Source organism: Chanodichthys erythropterus, chromosome 21 (assembly GCF_024489055.1).
Source record: "Chanodichthys erythropterus isolate Z2021 chromosome 21, ASM2448905v1, whole genome shotgun sequence".
Lineage (NCBI taxonomy): Eukaryota > Metazoa > Chordata > Actinopteri > Cypriniformes > Xenocyprididae > Chanodichthys > Chanodichthys erythropterus.
Genome location: NC_090241.1, coordinates 38,179,428 through 38,203,414, shown reverse-complemented (window position 1 = coordinate 38,203,414; position 23,987 = coordinate 38,179,428). Strand labels below are relative to the sequence as shown.

Genomic DNA, 23,987 nt, shown 5'->3' with positions numbered 1-23,987 from the left:
CACTACTTTCTTCTCACGTTAATATTTCATCTAATGCGGGTTCTATGGCGTTATTATATTGGAAAATGTCGAGAGCACATCAAATGAGCGAGCAATCTCTCCACTCACAGGCGGATTCCCTTGCACAAAACTGAACGCGCGCGCTCTCGCTCAGATATCACATCTGCGCGCTCAAACTTTTGTCCTCCTGCATGTGCAGCCGTGAATCTAGAATTGTATTCTCTCCAGGATTTTGCCATAAGCGCAACATTATAGTGTGGGCACCCACCGGCAGAAACATTAATCGGCGCATATGCCAAGTTTGCGAACAAATGTAAATCAATATTTACATACTGTAATAGTTTAAATTTATCTGTTTCATGTCCCGCATTGTCCAGCAAAATCACATCTACTGTCCTGCAACAGATCAATAGTAGGTGGTCACCCTAGTCTAAAGTCACAATGAACACTTTTCCTTTTTTATTTACAATTTTCTTGCTCGCTGCGGCACTCATTTTCTGCTTATCAGTCGCCGGTTACTGAAGAGGAATCTAGCAGACCAGCACAAGACAACAATATGGCGCAACCAAAATTGATACGGTTACATGATTGGCTGTTAGCGTGTCACTCCCTACGTTGTTAGGTTACCAGAGAGCGAGTGCCTTTGTTTATGCAACCAAACTTGCTTCGCAACCTCTGTTTTCTTCCGACGAAGAATAAAAAAAAAAACTAACGTTTTATAGAACACATTTTTTATTGATATCGATCACGTGTCTATTGCGAAACATATCGTTATCGTTTTATTGCCCAGCCCTAGTTAGATGGTTTAAAAAGTAAACAAACTATAAACATAGAGGGTACACATTGACATCACTTTCCTGCCGGTACACGCCCCCTCAGCCGGACTGAGTGGCAAAAGAGTCTGCTGCATGGTTGGATTTAATAGGGGAAACTGTGAAAGCACAAGTAAAACCAACAATTAAACTAAAGGTTGGATTCAGTAGTGTTTTTGTTATTGTTACAACTTACCAAAGATCCAGTAATTCATGGATACTGACATGCAGCCAGGAATCGTGTTTCCAGACATTTATATGTGCTTGATTTTGATGCATAACTGCAGTCACAATGGCTGACGGTGAAGTCATGTGCATACCCTCTATAGCTATAGGCAACAAATCCTATAAACTGTAGCCTATTCAAGACTGAACCATAACGAAAAATAAAAACACATCGCCTACCTCTCCAATTCGGCACAAATCCAACGGTTTCCATATTTGCGATGTATTTGAATGCTAAACTATAATTTATTATGTAAATTACAGGCTTTGTATTTCGCTCATGTTCCACCAATACATCCTTCACATGTGCTTTGCAAGTGAGTCGTTGGAACGCCACAGATTGTACTACAGACTACATACACAGGCCCGGATTAAGAACATGTATGGCCCTAGGGCTATGGCAAACCCAAGGGCCCCCTTTATAGTAGCCTTGGTACCACAACATTTTCTACCACAAAAATAATTAATATTTAAATACAATAAAATTGTACAATATGAGTATAGTATTCCATTTTAATATTAAAAATAATAATAATATTATAAAATTCTATTGTCATGGACAAGTTACTTGTTAATACATATTGTGCAAAGTTTTCACAGAAAACAACTTAAGATGGATAAGGAAAACAAAAAAGAAAACTAAATATGAAAGAGAAAGACCAGACAAGAAACTCAAATTGATAGTTTACTCAAAATTGAGATTTCTGCCGTCATTCACTCACCCTTACGTCATTCAAAACCCATTCGACTTTCATTCATCTTTATATAACAAATAAAGATATTTTTAATATTCTATCATTTATGTCCATTCATTGAAAGACATCCATATGAATAAGGCTGTTTTGGAAGCTCGAATGTGAGTGCAAGTGCAATACACGCACGTTTACGCTTTTGTTGACCATATAAGATATGTGCTACATATGTAATTTCATCAATGTTCATGTGAATAAATGCCTAAATTACAATTTGTTTATAATATAAAGTGGTCGATCGGGTCTCGTTAGAGGACTAAACCTGCTCACTCCGTTGAACATTTAAGGTGAAGTTTTCCGAACCTTATTTTATACTTAGGGAAATGACAGTTAAGGGGCTTTATGCAACGCTTATCGTTTTTTTAAGGTATTACTTAAGTGAAAAATATATACTTAAGGGTTTCTTTAGGTAAAATGTCATAAACCCTAAGAATTTCCATTAAGTAACACTTAAGAGTTTTGCAGAAAATTACCGTTAAGTTTAATGGAAACATAAGGGTGATCTTAAGGGGAAATTACACTTAAGGTGCTATATGCAACTGGGCACAGAATCTTAATTAAGATATCTTTAATACTTCTGAGTTATAGGCAAGCAAACTTTGATCAAAAAACAGAAGAAGTGCTTTTTCCCATTTTTCTCTGCAGCAAAGATTGCTAAAGTCAAAAGATTTTACTAATAGACCCACCAATCTAATTTTTACAAGTCATTTTTAACCCCCTGTAATCTGCCTCCAAATCTCAGGTGAAAATCAAGTCAAGTCATCATCATTTATGTAGCCCTTTTAACAATACAGATTGTTTCAAAGCTGCTTCACAGTGATAATAGGAAAATGAATGAAGGGATTATTTTGGCTTTACAGCAGCTCTAGAAAAAAGTTATTATCGAGAAAAAGTAAGTTTTTGATTTAAACACTTCCGTTGTAAAAATCGTTAATTATTAACTTAGGGGCCGCTTAAATTACACCTTTTTAATTGAAAATAGAAGACTTGTAATGCGTTCTTGCCATTCATTTACTTTAGTCTACAGGTATGCGCTTTTGAACAGTGGTGTATAAAGTACTCGAAAACCATACTTGAGTAAAAGTATAGATATGTTACCAGAAAATGACTTTGGTAGATGTTAAAGTCACTGTTTAGAATGTTACTTGAGTAAAAGTTTCAAAGTATGTGATATTTTTTGTACTTAAGTATTGAAAGTAAAAGTACAAGTAAATGTAAAATACAAAAGGAGCAAAATTGTTCTATACACAGTTTGAGCAGCAAGATTGTGTTCAGTTTTAACTCTCTTACATTTTGTTTCTTTGAATTAAAAAATGTTTTTTATTAAATGTTTATTGTAATTTTTAAATATTAAAAAAATATTAATATATTAATTATACATTGATTGTTCAAGTTAATTCATAGTGCATTATAACTAATGTAAGAGACAACTTTAAAATGTTAAAATGTAAATGTTGAAATTAAAAATGAACAATACTTTTGTGAACTTTATTTAATTTTACAAATGGACTCTTATTGTAAAGTGTTACCATTTCATATAAATCCAGTCATGCTTAAAAATTACCTTCTTTACACACAAAGGCATAGCATGGATCAATTATATGTATAATTTCACACATTATTTGCCTCGATTTAAGAAAACTTGATTATCTAGTCAAAATATGTTACAGTGCCGATAAAAAAAAAAAAAAAAAAACTGAAATTGAATACATTTCTGATTTATGTTTCTGTCTTTGCATGATGAGAATACAGTTTAAATATCCATTATCCAACTTCGCTGGATAATGAATGCATAACAGCGAACAAATGGATATAAACTAATGCAAATGAATGGTAACAATCGTGACATTAAACAGTTAGTGCTTTTGTCACGTTGTTTTCACCACTTGAGGTACTACTAATTTTCACATCCTCAGCCTCGACGGCAAACATACTACTGTTCTTCACTAATGCAGCATCTAGTCAACACACTAATTACTTCATAATGATATGAAAACATGCACTGTAGTGTACACTGTATAACATACCATTTTGTAGTCTATGTTTTAAATCTGTTTTTGAAGTGTCCTGCTCTGTGCAGCGCGCAGCCTCGCGTCACGTTTCAAAACAAACTGACTACTGTTTTATTCAGCTCTTATGGTGATTTTCTGGAGTGAAAACGTTCGCTTCATGTTTTGTGTGATGTACAATAAACTTCATAAATCTCATCAGTAATGATTTGGCCATCATTCAGATGGGGTCCAGTACAAGAGGCTTGTACTAGTGTCACCGGAGCTCAGAGCAACAGCTCATTTATACTTAAAGGGCACACACTAAAATGGAGACAAATCAGACATGATTATTTGCTAGTTAACCAATGGTTTTAACCTCATTCTGGGGCCTGGCTTCCATCCCCCGAGAAGTTCTGTTACAAACTTTATTGCCCCAAATGCCGCATGGAGAGCAGAAAAGAGACACACAAAACTCTGCATTTTCCCTGCATGTTCCACACAGAACACAGATGTTACTGCACTAACTTAAAGACAGACTGTTCTATAAAAGAAATGTTAATCTCATGAAATGGTATCCATTATTACTGTTGTTGTATTGTACTCATTGTATTTACATGTTTTATGATTTTTAAGTGGTATGACATGCAAGGTAACTTCAATCATGCCATGTTTAGTGTCTACGGGTTCCCAGCGGGAAGATTTGAATGTTTGTGTATGCGGTATGTCCATACCTGCGCAACACATAAGTATTACAAGGATCTTTCAATAGTCCTTCTTCAAATCTCAGCCAGTTTAATCTTAATCGGTCATAAAAGCCCCAACAAGGTGTGGTGTATGTCACCCGGAAATACAACATCCTCATTGGCCCCATCATTCCTAAGAGGTTGGATTTGACCAGAGGTTAAAAGTCAGTGGATAGTGCCACTCCCTCTCTTACTCCTTGCTCCTGAACGACCGAACGGACTGTCCTTGCGGCCGGCCTAGGCGAGGCCTGCAAGGCCTGTAGGCCTCGGCCTACAAACGAGCCATGTGCTCCTCATCCAACATGGAAAAGACTGATAAAAACTCCGGACTGAATCCTCAAGACCTCTCCTCAGATGGCAGAGCCGATGCTCCTCAGCCTAAGGGCACCTTGCAAGTATCGTACATTTTAACACTAAATAGCAATTTAGTATTAATTTGTAAGATGTACCGTTGCTATTGCTGAAGAAACTGATGATTCCTTTCCAGAGTACCTTTGACATTTCATGTAGCTCTAGTAACAGCATCTCTTCCGGTTCAACTCTATCATTACTCACTCTGACTTGTGTATGTGTGTGTGTGACCCTTTGTGTATGTTATGTTACGTGTTTGTTAGTTTAGTTATGTGTTTGTGAGTTAGTTAATAAAGATTGTGCACAGGACATGTTTGGTTCTGACTCCGTCTGCTAATGAATTGCCTCTTAAGTGATAGATCCGGACTACGTGCTCTGAGTAGTACAGTACAATAAGAAATATTATTTTTCCATAACTTGGAAATTAACATTTCTTAGAATTAATAAACAATCAACACTGAGCGTTCACTGGACGAACAGGTTAACTGATTGTAATATTAATTTTAATGTAGCTATGTCCAGTTAATCTGATTAACGGATTTGCATATTCATAATTAATCATAATTAATAATCATAATGAGTTATGAATAATTATTAATATTTCCCCTTTGAGTTAAAATTCGCTACAGCGCGTTTTTGCTCTGTGGGGTATTTTGAGCTAAAACATCACATACACACTCTGGGGACATCAGAGACTTATTTTACATCTCTTAAAAAAGGGCATAATAGGTCCCCTTTAATTAACCAACAGCAGCTTTTATATCTGAGTGGAGAGAGAAGCAAATGAGTCATGCACAGACCACACAGATATATGCAGCTCCGATGGAAGACAAAGACCTAGGTGACATGGGGTGACAGTCCGGTTCACACAGCAGGGGTTTGCAGAGAATGCGGTTGTGAGTCCTGTAATTAAACTATGTGAATTCAACCATATTAATTAGAGATGAATTGGTTAAATGGCCATAAATCAGAATCGGATTGGATCGGTTGCTGATCGTGCAATTGGAGCAAAAAACAGCTGGTTCTGATTAATTAAACTGTGTGTGAATTTAACCACATTAAGTACAGATGCACTGGCTGAATGGCCATAAATCAGAATTTGAATGGATTGGTTGCTAATCGTGTGATTGGAGCAAAAAACAGCCGGTTCTGATTAGTTGGTCGTCCGGTTTTTCATTTTAATTTGGCCGATCTCTATTCAGGACTTGAGGACAAACTGTATTGCATTAATTTCCCAAAATGTAATTTGTGTGGAAATATTGCAAAGTCTGTAAAGAGAACGTTAATACAGATCAGAGGCAGAACACACTGAATGAGGATGCAAAAAGGGCAACAGAGACATGCCAGCAGAGAAAATACTGTCACAGGGACAGCAAGCTTAATAATAATAATAATAACGTTTTATTTATATAGCGCCTTTCCAGAGCTCAAGGACGCTTTACAGTATACATAACAAGGAAGAGATAATAGAGTAGACAATGAGAGAAACAATAATGAACATGGAAGTATACAGAAAAAAAATAAAAAGTACAAAATTACAAAACAGGACTTAAGAGACATAACATTCAGAGAAATATTAGAAATAATGCAGAGCAATCAATGAATCAAATCAAGAGGTATAATATTCAGAAAACAGGTGAGTTTTGAGTAATGATTTAAATTCAGAGATATTATTTACACAACAGAGTGAACGAGGGAGAGAATTCCAGAGTTTTGGTGCAATAGTACTTAAAGATCTGCCCCCCATTGAAGAGAGGCGATGCCGAGGGACAACGAGAAGGCCAGAGTCAGAGGAACGTAGTGAGCAAGTCGGGGTGTAGGGGATGAGTATATTACAGAGATAAGGGGGAGCCAAGCCATGCAGAGATTTAGGCCCAATCCCAATTCTACCCCTTACCCCTTCCCTTTTCCCCTTCCCCTTTGTTTCGCGCGTTCACGTGAAGGGGTAGGGGTGTCCCAATTCTCATTTGGTTGGAGGGGAAAGGGTAGGGGGAAGGCCAGGTAGCCCTTCAAACGAAGATTTTTCGGGACCACACTTCAGACGAAGGGGTATGATAAATTTCCAACATGGCCGACCAAGAGAGCAGAGAGACCCATAAATGTAAGTATTTTTTTTACGGTAAACAGTATTTTAGTAATAAATAATCACTTGTTTTATGTTGCCTTTAATCTTGTGTTCATGTATACGGTTATGTTCTCCGAAAAAAGATTTGTTAAAATCGCTATGAAAACAGTTCGCTAATGTTTTTTACTTTATGATAGTTCCACAACAATTTTGTTTATATTTTATTGAAACCCGCGTTGATTTGACAACATAAATTCAAATCCAGGTGGCAGCTAACTTGTCTTTTTGCCGCATGCCTCATTAATGTATTGTTTTGTTGTGGTTACGTCCATAAATACGTGTACGTTACATCATATAAACAAAAAGTGCATTCAGTTTGCGTGCTTATTCATCAGTATTGTATGTTCTGTATCAACCAGGGACTCCTGAGGAAAAACGCAGGTTCGTCTCCTTTGTTTTATGCGAAGAACTGAAGACAAATGCAAAAAAATAGCTGTCGCCCAAGCAACAGAGATCACTACAGCTATCGATGGCATCTTAAAAGGCCAATTCACACCGCACCAACAAACATTTTTTTAGCGCGATCCTTTTTATTAACGAGACCCATAAGCATATACAACCATGTAGCTAAACAAGCCAAAACGAATTATTAAAAACGAAACTGAAGGTAAACCTGCGTTGCTCTCATAGTGGTTAACGTTACCTCTCTCTTTTGGTGAAGTGGAGCAGCTGCTCTTGCTCAATGGCACGGATTGCACTATGGACTATTGTACCTTTTGTATATTTAATTTTTTTTAACAGTATTTTATTTTTTATAATGAACAAGCTGCGATGTCAGGTTTCCACTGCTTTGTTGTGTGTGTGTGAGGCGCAGGCGCGATCAAACAGCTGTCTTTGCAAGGGACTTGCCTCATCGTCATGGCAACGGTTCGTGGCCAGGTCAGATTACGTCAGAGTTTGTTGCCGTCTGTTGGAAAACTGTTCACACTGCGCAGACATTCCACGACCCAACAAACGCCGATTAAACATGTTCAGTCGGGTGAAAACCGACTCCAACAGACGCCAACAGGGGTATCACACCGATCCAACAAACTCCAACAGACGAGTGTTGTCGGTGCGGTGTGAATTGACCTTTAGAAGTGTGTGATAAACATCGGCGCATCTATGACGTAGGAGCTAGCGACGACTTAAGATGACGTGTAACGGTCTAGTAGTGATGTCCCATTTCTTAGGGGAATATTTTCAGCCCTAGCCCTTGACACTCTGTTTCAAGGGACAAGGGGAAGGGGTAGGCATAGGGGTAAGGGGAAGGGGTATAAAATAGAATTGGGATTGGGCCTTAAAAGTGAGCAGGAGAATTTTGAATTTAATACGGTAGGCAACTGGAAGCCAGTGGAGCTCATACAAAATTGGGGTGATGTGAACAGAGCGCTTGGTATGGGTGAGTATTCTAGCAGCAGAGTTTTGAATGTATTGTAATCTGGAAATGGAGCTAGCAGGTAGACCAATGAAAAGAGCATTACAGTAATCAAGGTGTGATGAGAAATGCATGGATGACCGTTTCGGCGTCTTTGGTACTGATGAAGGGACGGAGTTGGGCAATGCGACGTAGATGAAAGAATGCAGATTTGGTAATAAAGGTAATGTGAAACTGAAAGGAAAGGGTGGAGTCAATGATTACACCTACATTTTTAACAGTATTGGATGTTCTGATGTGAGAACCAGCAATTCACAGGTAAGATTGGTAGAAATATTGGTGGTAAGTGAGGGAGTTACAATGAAAATAATCTCAGTTTTGTCTATGTTGAGTTTCAGAAAATTTTAATTAAGACAATCTTTTATGTCTTTTACACAAGCAGAGATTTTGTCTGTTTGGAAAGGTAGAGTAGGTGTGCAGATTGAGTATAATTGAATGTCATCAGCGTAAAAATGTTAGTTGAGACCATGACCTTGTAGAATCTGACCAAGTGGTATGATGTAAATTATGAATAATAAAGGCCCGAGAATGGATCCAAGGGGAACACTGAGCTGTACGCTCTAATCATCAAAATTAAAAAAAAAAAAAAAAACTTTTGAAATGTTTTTTACATAGGGAATCTAGAATATATGAAAGTTTCATTTTTAAAAAATAATTTACAATAAAAAAAATGAACTTTTTCACAATATTCTAATTATATGACCAGCACCTGTATAATGACCTGAGCTAACAAACTAACAATGAACAGTTCTTTTATTATCATCTAACATTAACAAAGAATAATAACTACTGTAACAAATGGTATTTTTCATTGTTAGTTCATGATCAGCCGGCTATCAGTGGGTACCAATACTGTAGGGATTGATGCTTACTTTTTTCTCAAGGAGCATGTGTGCTTGTGAGTTGAAAAATTTAGGAGCGCATTAAAAAAAAAAAAGTGTAGGGGCACAATTCCAATTTATAATACATTAACTAACATTAACTAATAAGACCTAACTGTTAAGTCTTAATGTTCTTTATAATTTTTTGCACTTTAATCCATCTGAAACATTTGTTTACTTCATACATTTTGGGCATCGTTTTATTGTATTTAAATGTTCAGAGATTTTTGTTATAAGAAAAAGTTATTAAACATGGTAAGAGGACAACACTTTTTTGTAACAATTCAATACTGTGATAATACCATATACTGTGATAAAAGCTTCAGCAATTATTGTGGCATGTCTAATATATATAGTTTTGCTTGTATATGTCTCCTTGTATCCCTTTATTAAGGTAAAAAACAGTATTTGATAAATCTGAATTGTGCCCCTAAAGTTTTTTAATGCGCTCCTAAATTTTTCAACTCACAAGCACACATGCTCCTTGAGAAAAAAAGTAAGCATCAAGCCCTACAGTACCGGTACCCACTGGTAGCCGGCTGATTTAAAATGCTTTTAAGTGCTTCTGTAAGTGTTTGTGTAAGCGCTCTGTGAAGAGCAAAGGTTTTTATTTACAACATGATTTTGCAGCACTGTGTTTTGTAGCTAATAACAGACATTTCTGTTGAGCAATGGCCGATCAGATGTTTAAGTTTGTCAGAATCCACTCAACACCGCTGAGTTTTAGCATGAGTTCTGTACAGTCATGAATCCTTTCATTATTACCAAATAATTATAAACACGCTATCAATAAGAGATTTATTGCACAGCATAAAGGGAGTTTTTGCAAGAGTGAATACAAAATAAGAGACCTGACACGTTCTCTATAGTAATACTTTGTTGTTCATTTTATTTCCAGGTACTTTGTACTAGGGTTGTCACGATACCATAAAAATGTCTTACGATACTATACCAGCTGAAGTATCACGATACCAAGTAGTATCGCGATACCATGCAGTATACAAAATGAACCAAACTTTCATAAAAACATGAAAACAGACCAGATTACTTCATTAATGAGAATGAATAACAGGCTTTTATTACCAATCAAATGAATCATTGTAAACAAAATTCATCTTAGCACTGCACAGAAGCTGTATGAACTGACATCACGATGTAGCATTTATGCATTTACACTTCAATTACAATTGCATAAATAATGTTATGATATTAATGTTTCAAATATACAAATCTGAATATAGAAATACAAATGTTGGCGGAAAAAAAAATGATAGAATAGACCTACTTTTAGATGGTAAAAAATTATAGAATAGACCTACTTTTAGATGGAAGACTAAAGTCGCCAGTAGGTGGCAGCAAGTGTTAATGATTACCTCAATGAATCATTAAACCGATTCATTCAAAACGGCTGATTCATTCAGGAACGAAGCAAATGACTGTCTTAATGAATCGATTAGTGAGTCAGTGACTCGCCCAATTTGTTCAAAAACAGATTCATTTAGAAACGAAACAAAAACAGCGCTCTTGCTTGTGTCACGAACTATCAGGAGCATTTTTGCCAGCCTATCTTGAAATATCTAACCCTGACTGGGGAGCAGTATGTATATTAAAACATATAATACATTTATAATTATAAAATCACGATTGATATGATTGATAAGAACCGAGAGCAAACCCGCTATAACTTATTGATGAATGGAATTGCATTTGTCTGAATCGTGTTTGCAAAGATGTTTCTAGAAACAAACTATTTAATCTTTTCCAGAAGTGGCCAAATGAGCAATGGAAAAACTGCGAGAATTCAGTCTTATATAAAGATTTTATGATGTTAATTAAGTGAATTTCAGACCCTTCCTCCAGATAAAATGCACTGCGAACAACAACGTGCAAGTGCAACTTTATCTCATTGCAAAATTAACTGAAGCATCAGGAAACAATAAGGCGCTAATTCTATAGAGCATTTACTGGCACAGCAGACAGTCAACGGCAGTCTCTTGTAATGTTTTTGCAGGCACGCATGTTCAATTGAAGTGTACCTGCCGCACATACAACATTCCTTACGGTACTGACGATACTACCGTTTAAAAAATACAATGGCATCGCCAGTATTTTGAAGCTTTAGTATCGCGATACTACCGTAGTACCGGTACACCGTGCAACCCTACTTTGTACTGTGTGGATGACTATGATTGTCTGCCACCACCAAAGACCATTTTTGACCCAGGAAAAGCCCTGAATTTAATTTTTTTTTTTTCTGATGCAAAACTATTATTTTGAAAGATGCGCGTGAAAGCTGTTGACTCATGTCAAACGCAGTTTAAGAAAAGAGTGCCTGAGAAAAGTGCACTGTTTAGATTCTGTATCTGCGGTCAGATGACAAGTTGACAATATTTGTCAGTATCATTATTTTAAGTCATTAAACAAAAACGTTCGTGTCCTGTCAGACGTTGTACTGCGCTCGCGACATGCACTCTTCAGTTGCGTGCGCTGTATATAAAGAGAAAATTAAATTACTAGCATGCACCTTTGTGAAATGACCAAAACGTATCAACAAATTACACTGGTATGTAATAACTGGTCTTTACAATGGAACTGAATCGACACTGAACTGACTTCAACTGAACAATGACAGAGTTTTGTTTTAGAGCTGCTGTAAAGCCAAAATGAACTCTGTTTGCATCACTGAATCATTTTCCTGTTATCACTGTGAAGCTGCTTTGAAACAATTTGTATTGTATAAAGCACTATACAAATAAAGGTGACTTGACTTATTTTTGTTATTTTCTATATTTTTGATGACTGTGGTGTTTCATACCAACTTATCTTTATTACTAGTACTAGTTTGGGACTGATATTTAATAGCCTTACCTTATACTGTTATTCACCAGTGTTAGTGATATTCTTACATTTAATGTGAATTAAAGGGTTAGTTCACCCAAAAATGAAATTTCTGTCATTAAATACTCACCCCCATGTCGTTCCACATTTTTATCCCCCATAGAAAGCAACATAAGCAACATACAAGGTCCAAAAAAGTAGTAAAGACATTGTTAAAATAGTTAACGTGACTACAATGGCTCAACCTTGGTTCAACATTGTAACCTTGTAGACTTGTAGTCCAAAACCCTCCCCACGTAATAACCTAGAAAACTAACACTTGATGGATGTTTTGCCAAGTCTTCGTCGTCAGTTAGGAACCTGGGTGTGCTCTTTGATACCAATCTTTCATTTGAAAGCCATGTTTCTAGCATCGGTCAACACTGCACTGGCTCCCTATTAAACATTGTATACGTTTTAAAATCTTGCTAATTACTTACAAAGCACTAAATGGTTTAGCTCCCCAGTACTTGAGCAAGCTTTTAACACATTATAGTCCTTCATGTTTATTGCAATCTCAAAATTCTGGCCAGTTGATAATACCTAGAATATCAAAATCAACTGCAGGCAGTAGATCCTTCTTTTTAGCACCTAAACTTTGGAACAGTCTAGGCATTGTTCAGGAAGCAGACACACCGTCCGTTTAAATCTAGACTAAAAACTAGGGCTGGGTAAAAAAAAAATAAATAGATTTCTCGATTTTAATTGATTATCATTTTTACGAACCGATATCGATTCTTAAATCCCAAGAATCGATTAGTCTAATCTGTTTTCAGTTGATGAATGAGCAGAATATGTAAGGCCTCCCATCCAATAAATCGCAATAATCTTTGTGCTATGTTACTTTTGATATGAAGCAAAGTCTCATCATTTGAAGATTTCAAATGATGTCCATCTGATGAGATTCAAAAAATAAATACCGTTTTGGCGCTTTTTAACGTGCCGTGATAGATCACTTTAGAGCCTCAGTTAAAGAGAAGTGTCAGCATGGAGCGCATGTGAACTGATCCTCTCCTCCGCTTTAATACCAGTTACAGCGTGAAATAAACAACTAAACATCTGAAGGTGTGTTAAAATATACAGTACAACTTACTGAAATCCGTATCATGTCTCGTGTAACAGCTCAATCAGTGTATAAACCTTGGAAAAACCTCAATAAAACAGCTTGTAAACAATGTCATGTAACATTACATTTATCGCAGAAAAACATAGCCTATTCAGTGACCATAAACTCATTAGTCAGCTAGAAAAGTGTACTCTAGAAAGCAACATTCTGAAAATATAGCTTTGCACAGTTACATATTCATTATCATTTTTAATGTTCTTTAATATTTAATACATGTTTGAATGCATCAGTTATGACAGCCGCGATTTAAATTTTTATATTTCAAAAAACGAATTGGAGTAGAAATATGATTATGTAATTCTAAACTTTATTTATAATAAAAACATTGAGTGTAATTTAAGTGTTTGTATAGAAATAAGTTAATTTAACCTTCAATATTATTATAGTAACCAACTGCCTTGCTGTGTAGTTTACAGCATTAGTTGAGAGATTTCTTTCCTTTAGAAAATTTGCAAAATAATCTAATCGAATCAAAATCGTAATCAAATCGAAAGCATGTGAATAGTAATCGAATCGAATCGAATCGTGAAAATTGTGTCAACACCCAGTCCTACTAAAAACACATCTCTTTAACCTGGCATACACAACACATTATCTACTTCTATAATTCAAATCATGTAAATTGTTAGGCTGCATAAATTAGGTCAGCTGGACACAGGAACACTTCCCATAACACCTGATGTACTCGCTACATCATAAGAAGAATGGCGTCTAATATTAGTCTCTTTGTTTATTCCGAGGTTTACCATAGTCTGCCAGATCCAGGCCGTATACAGATGAAATGAAGGACCTGCACCTAGACATGGCGACAATGCAGCCCTGAAGTGTCAACTAAACTATCCCCTGCGAAGGGCTCCTTTTCCTTTCCTTTCCATATGTATAGATAAAACGTTATAAAAATTATTCCAGTTCACATGGATCCGCGGAAACGACTGATAATTCTGTATTATGCAGGCCAGACAAGTAATTTGGCAATGTCACTCTGTAAAAAAGACTTAGCATCTGTGCACATACACGTTTAAATGTGCATACCTATAGACTAAACATGAAACTGAATGGCAAAGAACGCATTAAAAGTCTTCCGTTTTCAGTAAAAAAAAAATAAATAAAAAAAAAAGGTGTCATTTAAGCAACACCTGAGTTAATAAATAACGATTTTTACGATGGAAGTGATTCAATCAAAAACTTACTTTAGATCGATAATAACTTTTTCCTAGAGCTGCTGTAAAGCCAAAATAATCTGTCCATTAATTTTCCTATTATCACTGTGAAGCTTTGAAACAATCTGTATTGTAAAAAGCGCTATATAAAGAAAGAATAAAAACCTTAATGCTATGAAGCGACGAGAATACTTTGTTGAATAAAGTCATTATTTTTTTTTTTTTTTTTTGCGCACAATTTCATCTCTCCCCTGTCAGTCTCCTATGCTGTTTATGTTACATAGACTGTGCAGGCTTCCTTGTACTACGACAAAACAACGGCTCAATATTGGCCAGCTTCTGCGTCAGCGTCACACGCAAACATTGTGCTGCTCACGTGAACAGTTTCAGCCAGAGATGTTCACAAGTCTTTCATCTGAAGTCCTAGTCAAGTCTGAAGTCTTTATCACTAGTCTGAGTCAAGTCTGGAGTCTTTTGTCACGAGTCAGAGTCAAGTCTCAAGTCATTTCATGCAAAAAAAAAAAAAAAAAAACATTCAAAAATCTTATTCTATCTATTTTATTATTTTTATTCAAGTTGTATTATACAGAAAAAAGTGATCTTTCTATCATCTGTTTTGTTTGAAATAAAGGTCCTAAGAAGTAAACATGTACATTCAGCTTGTTACTTTATAATCCATTACAATGTACAAAACAATCGTATTGGCAACAAGACTAGTCATTTTCAATAAGTGGACAAGATGTCACCAGTCACGGTTTGTTATACAGCGGTTTGTTATACAGCAGCGTTGTTATTGATGACAGTCATCAGAAAATATCAAACCTTGGAATGTTTAAGTCAACAGAAAACTATGCATGCTGACTGCGATACGTTAAAATATGCTTAGATTTTAAGTAATAATTGGATTAACATCTCTTTCTATCTCTCTCATGGAGTCAAGTCTGAAGTCATTTCAGGTCGATCCTATTAAAATGCGACTTGAGTTCAAGTCACTAACTCGAGTGCCCCTCTATGGCATCGAACAATACTGACGTAGAACACAGAAGCCTGCACTATGTAAACAGCATATGAGACTGACAGGGGAGAGACGAAATTGTTGAATAAAGTCATTATTTTAGTTTTTGCTCACACAAAGTATTCTCGTTACATAACATTAAGGTTGAAAAACTGTAGTCACATTAACTATTTAAACAATACCAGTATTGTTGGGATAAAAAAAACTCTCGGATTTCATCAAAAATATCTTAATTTGTGTTCTGAAAATTAACGAAGGTCTTACAGGTTTGGAACAACATGAGGGTGAGTAATTAATGAAAAAGGATTTCTTTTTTGGGTTTCGTCCATAGACAGCAATATATTCAAAACTTTCAGCGTCCAGAAAGGTACTAAAGATATAGTTAAAACTGTCAACAGTGCAGTGCAGTGGTCCAACCTTAATTTTATGAAGCGAGGAAAATATTTTTTGTGGGCAAAACAAAACAAAAATAATGACTTTATTCAACATATAATATCTTCTCTTCTGTGTTATTCTCGTATGTTGTTTACGTCCAGCACCTCCAGGTTCTATGTCAGAATGCCGACTCATTGTCCGGCTCCTACTGTTCATGTGTGCAGCTTTGGCCAATACTGAGCCAGTATTCGGACGTAAACACAGAAGCCTTCACTGTGCTTACCGTGTCACCTGTGTATATGGATAATGACAGGGAAGAAAAGAGATTGTTGAATAAAGTGGTTATTTTTGTTTTGTTTTTGCACACAAAAAGTATTCTCATCCTTCATAAAATTAAAGTTGAACCACTGTAGTCACATCCACTGTTTTAACAATGTCTTTAGTACCTTTCTGGACCTTGAAAGTGTTATATTATATTGCTGTCTATGGACAAGTAATATACCTCTCGGATTTCATTCAAAATATCTTAATTTGTGTTCCAAAGATGAATGAAGTTTACTGGTGTGGAACAACATAAGGGTGAGTAATTAATGACAGAATTTTTTGGGTGAACCCTTTAAGTAAAGAGGGACAGTACTTGTGTGTCAACCAATTTTGATGAAAAAAAAAAAATTGAATGGGGAAATGGTGGGTCCCATGGCCAAACCTGTTGAGAACCACTGCTCTAATGCGGAGATCACACTGCACGATTTTAGGCCAGATTTTTACTCGCCGACAGATTTTGTGAAATTGCCTACAAATCCCAGAAATTGGAGGCAAATCGGGACTCGTTCATTAACAATCACGCAATGTGAATTATCAAAGACGCGATCTGAGAGAATCGACTATGCATCACCGACGCCCATGACATATTTCAGGCTTTCTACAGGTTTTTTGAAGCTTTGATTGTGTTTATAGTGTGCAATAACATGTGTTCATGTTTTGCGTTTAAAAAAACACAGTATTTATCACATAATTTACTTATCTGTATACCGCTGTTTCCACTGTCATAAAAACGGGCTGATGACTTCCTTGTTCTATGAAGTCCCTCCTTCAGAAATACGTAACTAGTTCTGATTGTGCCAGCGGTTCCTGTGTTGTGATTCGACAGCAGTTTAGCGCATCTTGCCCAGAAAGGTCACGCCTCTTACCATAAGGTGGAGATGCATGCGCTCAGTGTTATTGTAAACATGTCTTTAATTTTACCCTATCAATTTGAGCCGGAATCAGACCCGGTGATTGGACTGCGGGATGAAAATAACAGCGTTTCGACGAGATGGCAACAAACACACTCTACAAACGCAACTCTTGTGTATTCCTGTGGGCAGAGGTTAGTCAAAAAACGGTTTTAGTGACGTCATTAAAGAAGGAAGTAGAGGGATGTAGTCCAAACTGGCCGTTCAATGTAGGCGACTTCTGTTAAATAAAATATCTCGCTTGGCATTGAACTTTGAGCTTTAAAATTTTACAGATTTTTTTTATACTCTAACAACAACGTTGTGTAAAGTGAGTAATGTGCAATGTGAAGTGTGTACAATAATTGTGGATTGTGCAACATGAGCATGTGCAATAATATGATTGTGTAATTTTTTTTTGTTTGTTTGTTTTGTATATGAAATTTGTTTGTCTATGTATTGGCTCTTGTGATTACAGTCCTGGGGACAACGGATGGAAATTAGCCTTTGGCTACAATCCGGTGTGTTTACATCCAAGTATTATCAATGTCTGCTCATTAACACACACTGTCCCTATTAAATAAATAAATAAAATTAAACATTACACACTTACTAAAGTTTGAAACATGGGATCACGAAGAACGGCACCTTTAATGCTTTCCTGTGGGCGAACATCTTTAATAATTCCAGTCTCTTGTGTAATCCTGCATTATTTCCTTATCACTTTTCTTATGCGTTTGGTTGTGAAACGTAGTTTGTGGACCAGACAGTTCTCAGCGATTCTTCCTATTGTAAAGTCATGAAATGTGTAACCCCCTGTCGCCGATCCATCGTGCAAAGTGCACACAGCAGCAACTAAAAGCTATCCCAGATAGTTGCGTAGTGTGAAAGGAATACTGATCTGAAAGCTTTGACAATCGTGCAGTGTAAATGCAGCATTAGTGTCAGTACCCAATCCACCCATATGTGTGCTGCCATGCTTTTACCTTCCTCCACCACTGCAGTCTTTGATGAGCCCAATAGTCCATCCACTGTGAAGAAGTCCGAGGAGAACAGAACCAGACTAAAGATGATTCCGTTACTTCAAATGAACTAACAGAAGTTAACGAAAAGGTTACATTTTCAATCATATGTAAAGGCAAAGCAATTCAAATAATTACTAATTTACATTATTTCATCTTGTTATTAGAGTGGTCCAGTAAAACAGTCATTCATTAAAATAACACAGCTGATAAAAATAAGATAATCAGGCCTCACTCACCAACTGGATGAATGTCTGAGCTGATTATCGAAATGATGACAAAGACCTGTCTCTGCCAGTCCAAAGGGCAATGTCCTATTCACAAGCTCCAAAGCCTGAATATACTGCTGCAAAGCACCTTGAAGGGACAAAAAAATCCAGATGACTAAAGCCATCGCATGGACTATGCTAAGTGGGCGACCGCACAGGGTCTCGAATTTAGGGGTATGCGTACTGTATGAATAGTGAAGACTGGTCTGCACTCACCCTGAAATAGACTCGTCCGAAAAGACGCAGTGTCTTTCAAAAGTTTATGAATCTTTTGAGATTCTTCTTCTTTAGTTGAACTGTCTTGGTTAAGGACTTCTTTAAGAGCCCTTAAGTCAACAATTCTGACAGGTTCCTTACATGTTCTACTTAGCACTGAAGTATTTATCCCAAACACATATGCTCTTGAACGTATTGCTGAAGTCCACTGCTCAATGATGTTTTTCTTCAGTTCTGTTCCTAAGGGACCATATGTACATGATCTGCTGTGAAAAGCTTCAGAAGAAATGTAATAACGCTCAGCGCAAAGTTTCATCAAGAGGCTGGTTTCAACAGAACTGTCATCACGAGTAATGCACTTCGATATATTCCGATGATACAGAGGGAACTTTTCTTTTAAAAACTGCAGACGCCATCTGATGTAGTGAAGGAACATTTTCCAAAAGGGTTAAAGCGTTAGTAGTTGGGAATAATGAAATAAAACAAAATATATTCTCCAGATTAAGCGTGAAAGTTTGCTGTCTGTAGCGGTCCAAAATAATAATAAAAAAAGCTAATAAGATCACAGCTATGACAGGTTTGAAAGAACTATTATAATATATCTTGTAAGTCGTGTTCCGTATTGTTTTCGCGCATCCAAGTCTGCAATAACTCATACTGCATTCAGTAAGCGCCGTGAAAACCCTTCTTCTTTTATTGTTGGCGGTTGGCAAACCTTATTTTGGTGCGTTGCCGCCATCTATTGAACTGGAGTCTGTAGCGAGCGTCAGTGCTTAGGGGAAAAATACCTAACCAATCATAATGATAGTAAACATTATATATATATATATATATATATATATATATATATATATATATATATATATATATATATATATATATATATATATATATATATATATATATATATATATAATGTTTACTATCATTATGATTAGTTAGGTATTTTTAATATAGGATTAGGTTTAGGGGTAGTAATAGGGTTAAGACTAAATTTTTGGACAGGAATGTTGTTCCAGGATCAACAAAATATGTTGATCCAGGAACATGTCTTATTTGGCAAAATCATGTGACCGACACAGGGGACAGGGGGTCAGGACCCCTGCAGTTTTGATAAGGGCTACTTAGTATCAACTATCAAAAAAGCTAAAAAATCTTTCACATTTTAGCTTTATATTTTCTTTTAAATGAGACCATTTTCACATTTCTGTGAGCTTTGTTCGTAAATAATCAACTGTTTTGTCAGGCCCGGCGCCACAAGGGGGCAAAAGGGGGCATTGCCACCTCAGTTTCAATTCATCCCGCTTCTCCCCCGAAACGCGATCGATTTTAATCCTTTAAACGCATACGATCACACCAGTGCGTCACTGCTAAATTCAAACCTGCTTCCACGCTGCTGGCGCTGAGCCAGAGATGGATGCGCTCAGTGCTTTTCATATTTCACAACTATTCAGTGTTTTCAACCACATAATGTTTATTAGGGGCCAAGCCCCGAAGGGGCTGTAGCCCCTATTGTAATTGTACGTTTTCCCTTTTATTATTATTATTCTTCCTCCCGAATGGGAGTCTATGGCAGCCCTATCAACAGAACATGAGAAAATGATGAAATTTGGCACAGTTGTAGAGATGCTCATGAATAGTGATTGGACCAAATTTGGAGTCTCTAGAACCAACTCTATAGCGCCACTACCAGTTCAAAATTTCAACATTCTAACGGTTTTAACATTTGAACTCTTTGTCATAGAAAAATTAAATTTAGTTCATCTGATTCGTCTCTTCATGCTGATGCTATTCAACTTCTTACATTAAGTCTCCACCCATTACAGTAGCGGCCATTTTGAAAAGTACAGTATTTGTTTTTTTCGCTTCTCCTCCTTCAAAATTTGTCCAATTTTGTCCAGACTTTGATCAGGTGATCTTTGGTCTGAGCCGCACAGAAATGACTGAACAGATTTTTTTTATTCATCTTTGTTCAAAAGTTATGATGTCACGAAGTTAACGAGGTTGACCCGAAATTGCTATAGAGGCTGTATCTCGGCCAAACTTTGAGCAATCGAAACAAAAATTGGTACCCTTGATCAAGACCATGATCTGAGGTTCCATGCCAAATTTGGGAACAGCGCCACCTACAGGTCATGAGATATGAAAAATGGCTATTTTGGCCAATTACTTTTGAACACTTTATTAGAAAATCAAGATCTTAGTGTCTATGGATTCCTTGGGCCATGCCGAATCCGGGGATATTGAATTTGCCAACATCGGATGAAAAGCATGTCCGCCATTTTGAATTTTGTCATAAATTGCAATAACTTTTAAACAATTTGACATATCATCACAAAATTTGGTACATATGACCATCAGAGTGTCCTGAAGGTACATGAGAAGTTTCAGCACAGCGCCACCTAGTGTTCCACAGATATAATGTTTTTTGCAAAATTGCTTATAACTTTTGAAAACATTATCCAAAATTTGTCTGCTTTATGTCATTTTATTCCCTGGCTTATGCCGATTCCGACAATGTGTCATTTGTCATTTTCCTTAAATGTACCTGTCTGCCATATTGAATTAAATCAAAAACAGTTTTTTCGCTACTCCTCCTACAAATTTTGGTCAATTTTGTCCAAAATCAGCTCAGATGATCTTTGGACCGAGCCGCACAGAAATGACTGAACGGATTTTTGATATTCGCTACCATTCCCAAGATATTCATCTCTGAATGTGACCTTGCTTGTGTTTGTTGTCTTATACTAGTTAGCTTAGCACAGTAATTGCTTAGCATGCTAAACTATTGCTATTCTTTCTAATGTGGTCTTCAGTCAACAGGTTAACCAAAACTTAGTTGGCATTAAATAACTTTGCATACTAATATGGTTAACATGCTATGAAGCTTTTTTTTTTTGTGAACTCTTTCTCACACTGAAACCTCTGCTTAGCATACTGATGAACTTGCATGGCTGATTAGCTCAATGTGTTACGCCACGGATCCCGAATGCTCTGCATCGTGGGTTCGAAACTCAGTATGACACATGCCCAGACCGCATGAGGTACTGTGGCAGTAAAATATGCAGAACTTGTGTCTGTTCTAGGCATTCTGCCTAAAACTGGTATAATCTGAAGCTATCACATGCAATTCCTTTATGTCCAAATTCGTAGTTATTCTTCTTCCCCCTGTATGGTAATCAATGAACCATAAGAAGGAAAATTATCAAATTTGGCATGCTTGTAGTGATAGTAATTAAAAGTAATTTGACCAACTTTGGAGTATCTAGGACTAAGTCTATAGCGCCACCACCAGTTCAAATATTCACTTTTGTAAAGGTTATAACTTTTGAACCCTTTGTTCCAGAAAAATGAATGTCAATACAACTGATTCCTCTCTTCATACTGATCACATTCAATATCTTACATTAAGTCTCCACCCAGTACAGTAGTGGCCATTTTGAAAAGTACAGTATTCCGTTTTTTCGCTACTCCTCCTTCAAAATTTGTCCAATTTTGTCCAAACTTTGATCAAGTGATCTTTGGTCTGAGCCGCACAGAAATGACTGAACAGATTTTTTTTATTCATCTTTGTTCAAAAGTTATGATGTCACGAAGTTAACAAGGTTGACCCAAAATTGCTATAGAGGCTGTATCTCGGCCAAACTTTGAGCAATCAAAACTAAAATTGGTACACTTGATCAAGACCATGATCTGAGGTTCCATGCCAAATTTGGGAACAGCGCCACCTACAGGTCATGAGATCTGAAAAATGGCTATTTTGGCCAATAACTTTTGAACACTTTATTAGAAAATCCAGATCTTGGTGTCTATGGATTCCCTGTGCCATGCCGAATCCGAGGATATCGAATTCGTCAACATCGGATGAACCACGTGTCCGCCATTTTGAATTTTGTCATAAATTGCAATAACTTTTAAACAATTTGACATATCATCACAAAATTTGGTACATATGACCATCAGAGTGTCCTGAAGGTACATGAGAAGTTTCAGCACAGCGCCACCTAGTGTTCCACAGATATAATGATTTTTGCAAAATTGCTTATAACTTTTGAAAACATTATCCAAAATTTGTCTGCTTTATGTCATTTTATTCCCTGGCTTATGCCGATTCCGACAATGTGTCATTTGTCATTTTCCTTAAATGTACCTGTCTGCCATATTGAATTAAATCAAAAACAGTTTTTTCGCTACTCCTCCCACAAATTTTGGTCAATTTTGTCCAAAATCAGCTCAGATGATCTTTGGACCGAGCCGCACAGAAATGACTGAACGGATTTTTGATATTCGCTACCATTCCCAAGATATTCATCTCTGAATGTGACCTTGCTTGTGTTTGTTGTCTTATACTAGTTAGCTTAGCACAGTAATTGCTTAGCATGCTAAACTATTGCTATTCTTTCTAATGTGGTCTTCAGTCAACAGGTTAACCAAAACTTAGTTGGCATTAAATAACTTTGCATACTAATATGGTTAACATGCTATGAAGCTTTTTTTTTTGTGAACTCTTTCTCACATTGAAACCTCTCCTTAGCATACTGATGAACTTGCATGGCTGATTAGCTCAATGTGTTACGCCACGGATCCCGAATGCTCTGCATCGTGGGTTTGAAACTCAGTGTGACACATGCCCAGACCGCATGAGGTACTGTGGCAGGAAAAGATGCAGAACTTGTGTCTGTTCTAGGCATTCTGCCTAAAACTGGTCTAATCTGAAGCTATCACATGCAATTCTTTTATGTCCAAATTCGTAGTTATTCTTCTTCCCCCTGTATGGTAATCAATGAACCATAAGAAGGAAAATTATCAAATTTGGCATGCTTGTAGTGATAGTAATTAAAAGTAATTTGACCAACTTTGGAGTATCTAGGACTAAGTCTATAGCGCCACCACCAGTTCAAATATTCACTTTTGTCAAATTTCAAGTCAAATTTATTTATATAGCGCTTTTACAATTGGTAATTGTTTCAAAGCAGCTTTACATATTAGAAGCACAGAAAAAAAGGGAAGTGGTTAAAACTGTACAAACAAGCGTGGTAATATGTAACATATACAAGATGGTGCTACATTAAGCCAATGTCGGCTGACTTCCAGGGGTGGAAAAAACCCCCTAGGAGAAAAACCCAGCGTGCTAGCACTGGGAAAAAAGTCCTAGGAGGGAAAAAACCCCTTGGAAGATGTATATATGTAAATGTATATGGAGATCAAAATCTGAATTGTACATTTTTATTATAGAGATTAAAAATCGATTATATATAAATATATGTAAGCGGATACGGGGATCCTGGGCTACGTTGTAGTCAGGTCCAGACGCAGGTTCTCCATCTGACCTGGATACGGCCTGGATCCAGCACCCGGCAAACCTCAGGATAAGCAGAGAGACAGATATTAGCGTAGATGCCATTCTTGTTCTGAT

At 36.7% G+C, this 23,987-nt stretch overlaps 1 protein-coding gene across 1 annotated transcript in view; it reads right to left on the bottom strand.

The window, feature by feature from the left end:
• polg2 (polymerase (DNA directed), gamma 2, accessory subunit) overlaps positions 1–19,238 on the bottom strand; it is a 61,781-nt gene extending 42,543 nt beyond the window's left edge. Inside the window, exons 1-3 of the mRNA XM_067373667.1 lie at positions 18,572–19,238; positions 18,326–18,443; positions 18,051–18,156 (exon numbers count right to left, since the gene is read on the bottom strand). Coding sequence (XP_067229768.1) covers positions 18,051–18,156; positions 18,326–18,443; positions 18,572–19,007 — 660 coding nt within the window. The 5' untranslated portion in view covers positions 19,008–19,238. The remainder of the gene's footprint in view (positions 1–18,050; positions 18,157–18,325; positions 18,444–18,571) is intronic.
• Positions 19,239–23,987: the final 4,749 nt, after the last annotated feature.